Source organism: Pan paniscus, chromosome 10 (assembly GCF_029289425.2).
Source record: "Pan paniscus chromosome 10, NHGRI_mPanPan1-v2.0_pri, whole genome shotgun sequence".
NCBI classification, from domain to species: Eukaryota; Metazoa; Chordata; class Mammalia; order Primates; family Hominidae; genus Pan; species Pan paniscus.
The window spans coordinates 94,941,092-94,945,631 of NC_073259.2; the positions used below are offsets into that span (position 1 = coordinate 94,941,092).

General features: G+C 33.2%; 1 protein-coding gene across 1 annotated transcript; it reads left to right on the forward strand.

The window, feature by feature from the left end:
• The first annotated feature begins 267 nt into the window (after window positions 1-267).
• LOC100993998 (large ribosomal subunit protein eL21-like) lies at window positions 268-2,957 on the forward strand. The gene has a single exon (XM_055095199.2). The coding sequence runs from the start codon at window positions 2,191-2,193 to the stop codon at window positions 2,893-2,895; it is 705 nt and encodes a 234-aa protein (XP_054951174.1). The 5' UTR covers window positions 268-2,190; the 3' UTR covers window positions 2,896-2,957.
• The last annotated feature ends 1,583 nt before the right edge of the window (window positions 2,958-4,540 follow it).

Genomic DNA, 4,540 nt, shown 5'->3' on the forward strand with positions numbered 1-4,540 from the left:
GCTACTGCCCTGGTCAACTTAATCACTTGATAAATACGTAGTGGCCAATTGTCCTGGTCATTTCTCTGAACTCTTCTTCTCTTCCAAATATTGGGCCCTCAAATTCTACTTCCTTTGAAAATCAGAATTCTAGATTGCATATCCTATATCCTTTGAAATTTATATCATCTTTACTGACTCTTCTGCAACTAAATGAATATTATTTTCATGAGCTTCCCTTTACAATTTTTAACATGCTTATGTTATACTCTCTATTTCATAATTTTTATCATTTGAAGTTTTTGTGGGTCAGATACTTTTTTCTTTTTTTTTTCCTGAGATTAATCTTTAATGGTTGAAGTTGCAATCACGTGGCTTTTAAATTTGGATTGTGAGCATAATTCTAATGATGTTTTTATTTAATCTCTGAAAATACTGTTTAATGTTGGATTAAAATGCATATATCCAACTACATTTTAATTTCACCTTTACTGGACACCCAGTAGATCACTCACTAGGGAACATTATGCTAATATTTCAGTTTTCAATTTTAAACACTCAATATGTTATGTAATTGAAGTAGCTAAACCTGCTTGACAGTGGAACATTGTAATAACTGGACTCTTTTTTTGTTTTGTCAAAGCACAGGCAAATTTCTAAACTTTTCCTGACAGACTCTCATCTTCTTTTATTGGTGATTAAATTTTATTTCCAGTTCATGTTTTTAAAAATTCTATTCTTCAGGTTATAGCCTTTATAGAAACCTGACTATATGGAGAGTCCTCTCTCCAATTTTTTTTAATATACAGGCTCTTTGTCAAGACACTTCTTTTCATCTATACATGAGCAACAACATAGAAATCTTAATCCCATCTACCCCTCAAGATATACCTAACCTGGGACTTCTGCAAAATTGTTTTATTTAACAATGTTCTTTTTTCTTTCATTAACTGCTGCTCAATAATTTACTAAGTGGCTATTTATTTTTGGTTCTCTATTTTCTGATACTTGAAGTTGAGATATACATTAAAATTTTATTTTGATATTTTATTCTTTAGGTGTTTGAAGCAGGAGAGTATCCAGGTGCCTACAAAATACCTAGTCACACATTAAATAAATGGTTGATAGAATAACTAATCCATTCATTTATCATGCTAAAAATATTTGCAGATGTAGAGTACCATGCCATCACATAGACTGAAATAATTGTTGTCAGTCTTACAGAATTTGAAACAAATGGATCAACACATTACAAGTCAGACTACCTCCACAATAACTTAGGGACTAAAAATCTCTACATTTAAATGATATATGCTCAGTTAAATCAAGTATATAATAGTAATTTATCCCTTACAAAACTGCAGCAATCAGCAACTTCCTTTGCTGCTTAAATTAGAATTAAATATCTAGTTCATATTAAACAAGTACAATAGTTAAAATATTGAAGTGACAACCATTAGGATGGCAAGTACAATTTTAGAAGAATGTCAAGCACCAGGAAAGGCAGTTTTCAAATGAATATTGGAGCAAGAGAGAGTTCTTTCTATAGCAGAGTAGAGTCAGCAAGCCTGCCCATAACTGAACTTTATCACAGAACACAGACTTGCATGGCTGAAAAAGATAGTGCTTCCATGCCAAATAGAAAGTGTGTAGTGAGCTTGGCAGCACAAGCAAGCACTTTCAGCAAGAAAGCAGACGAGGAGTGTGGCAGACCATTCACTTTCATAGGGAATGGATAAATAGCCAGGAGAATAAAAATAGACAATGCCATGTTTTCTATTAATTGAGAATAAAATTATGCTTCTCTTCCCACTTCCTTTTTAATCACTTCATGCTATTTTAAAATTGTGAAGCTGCACTAAAATATCTGTGGTACACTAGGAAACAAGGCCATAATTTTCTACATTTGCATTACTTAAAACACATGAGTGGCAAAATATTTTCATGTTTTTATATACCTGTGTCATTCTAAATCAGTTCGTCTAAGTACATACACATAAACGCACCCATGAAGTAAATATTTTGTGTATATTTCAGTTGTTAAAATTATGACATACTCTAAAATCCACAATTTTAAAATATAATTATATCAAGATAATTTAGACATATATGCCATTGGAAAAAATCTAACTAGATTTTACTAAGAAAGTAATTCTATTGTACATATTGCCAATTATTTGTTTTTAATAATAAGTTTATTTGTATTTTCTGATGAAATATCATAGAAAAAATATAATTAGTATAGTAATAATATTAGATGCACATGACTTATTTCAGCATTGTGGTTCAAGTTCTTATATCAGAAGAAATACATTTCCAAGAACTTTAATAGGTTGTAAAGAAAGTGATTTTAAAAAGAATCCTTTTAGTATCTTTAAAGTGTTTACGATTCCTTTTCGGCCGGAACCGCCATCTTCCAGTAATTCGCCAAAATTGACGAACACAAAGGGAAAGAGGAGAGGCACCCGATATATGTTCTCTAGGCCTTTTAGAAAACATGGAGTTGTTCCTTTGGCCACATATATGCGAATCTATAAGAAAGGTGATATTGTAGACATCAAGGGAATGGGTACTGTTCACAAAGGAATGCCCCACAAGTGTTACCATGGCAAAACTGGAAGAGTCTACAATGTTACCCAGCATGCTGTTGGCATTGTTGTAAACGAACAAGTTAAGGGCAAGATTCTTGCCAAGAGAATTAATGTGCGTATTGAGCACATTAAGCACTCTAAGAGCCGAGATAGCTTCCTGAAACGCGTGAAGGAAAATGATCAGAAAAAGAAAGAAGCCAAAGAGAAAGGTACCTGGGTTCAACTAAAGCGCCAGCCTGCTCCACCCAGAGAAGCACACTTTGTGAGAACCAGTGGGAAGGAGCCTGAGCTGCTGGAACCTATTCCCTATGAATTCATGGCATAATAGGTGTTAAAAATAAATAAAGGACCTCTGGGCTACAAAAAAAAAAAAAAAAAAGTGTTTACGATTGTTTCAATAATATTTTTCTATAAGCATAGAGTGAAAGAATAGTGACTAAAATAAATTATAACAAATCATATTATAATGCTAGAAATTTTATTTAGTACATCGTGAAAAGATGATATGAATTGAAACGATTATCTTTTCACAGCACAAGTTTCTCCAATGTATTTCCAAAACACTCTAATTTATAAGGACCATAAAATAAAATCTCAGGACATGGAATATTAGATTTTATTTTACCAGTATTGAAAAATTGATTGTAAATTTTAGCTCCATGTTTGTCAGTATTAAATTTTCTACCCAGGGACACGTGATTACAGGCTAAAAAACTAAAATATGAGCTTGGATCATGTAATGTTTTTACTGCCTCACAGCAAAATAATAAACATCTAGAATCTGATTTGTGTTAAACAAAAATTGATCATAATTGAAGTTTGGTTCCCTATTTCCAAAGTTCTTAGCTATGTGATTAAACCTCAGAGTTGTTCAGACTACTATTTGGCCAGAAACAGCTCATATTAAAATGGTTTGCTCAGCGTCTCTACAAAGAGAATCACTTAGTTTCATTGTGGCTTTGCTGAGGAAAAGTTCTGCTTCAATATCTAGTGGTCTGTGTACCAAATGTACTCGATTTCTGTTCTTGCTATGACCTTGTTTACCTGTATCCTCTTATCTACAACTGATCATTTACCTGAACTAGAGCTGCATAGGATTAAGTTGCCGAGACATAAGGGAAAAGATATTGAGAAAGCAAAGAGGCAAATATATCTTTATAACTTGCAAGCCATTTCATTAATATCTGACTTGCCTTTCAGGTCAAAGAGACACTTTCTCCTCCTGCTATAACATGTTTACCTAGGGTGGATTTTGGGGTGTCACATAACTGTGATAGTTTGTGATTGATCTCTGTCTCTGCATAGAGAATGGACAGATTGACAACAATGATGATAATAAATACACAAACTTGACTGAGAACCAAAATGTAAAAGATCAAAGCAAATAATAAAAATAGGTAGAACATGGGCTAATTACATTATTTTATTAATATTTAAATATAATTATTACCACTTACAGTTTAAAGTTGAAGAAACTGAGGATTTGAGCTTTTAATTACACCACCCAATGTCATACAGCGGTAGAGCTACAAGTGAAATTTAGATATCCTGAGCTAGCCGGCAATTTTTACCCTATGTCGTACTGGTGGTTGGGTGGCTGGCTATTTAGTGCAGTTTTAGAGAAATACATAATTTAACAAGGGCTGGGTCATGCTACTCAGAGGTGATAAAATGCTAGTGATAGGTGTAAGCAGTGGATCTGAAAACTCATAAAGAATAAGGCCTCCCACATCAGAAGCCAAAAAATTATAAAGCAATTAAGCAATAGACATGAGCTTGATTAAGTTGAGGGATTTTGGTTGAGATATCTAAAAATTAGAAATCCATGATTTAAAGAGCTTACCAGGGCTGAATAAAAGCAGGTACAACTGAATTGCTCTCATAAGATTAGTGAGGCCAACAGAAGCTCAAGAAAAGGAAGGCTGTTTAAACATAGAAGACCACCTTCTTAGGTGTTAAGAATAATCTAT

Coding starts and splice junctions, on each gene's coding strand:
- LOC100993998 (XM_055095199.2), top strand. CDS start 2,191: ATGAAATATCATAGAAAAAATATAATTAGTATAGTAATAATATTAGAT.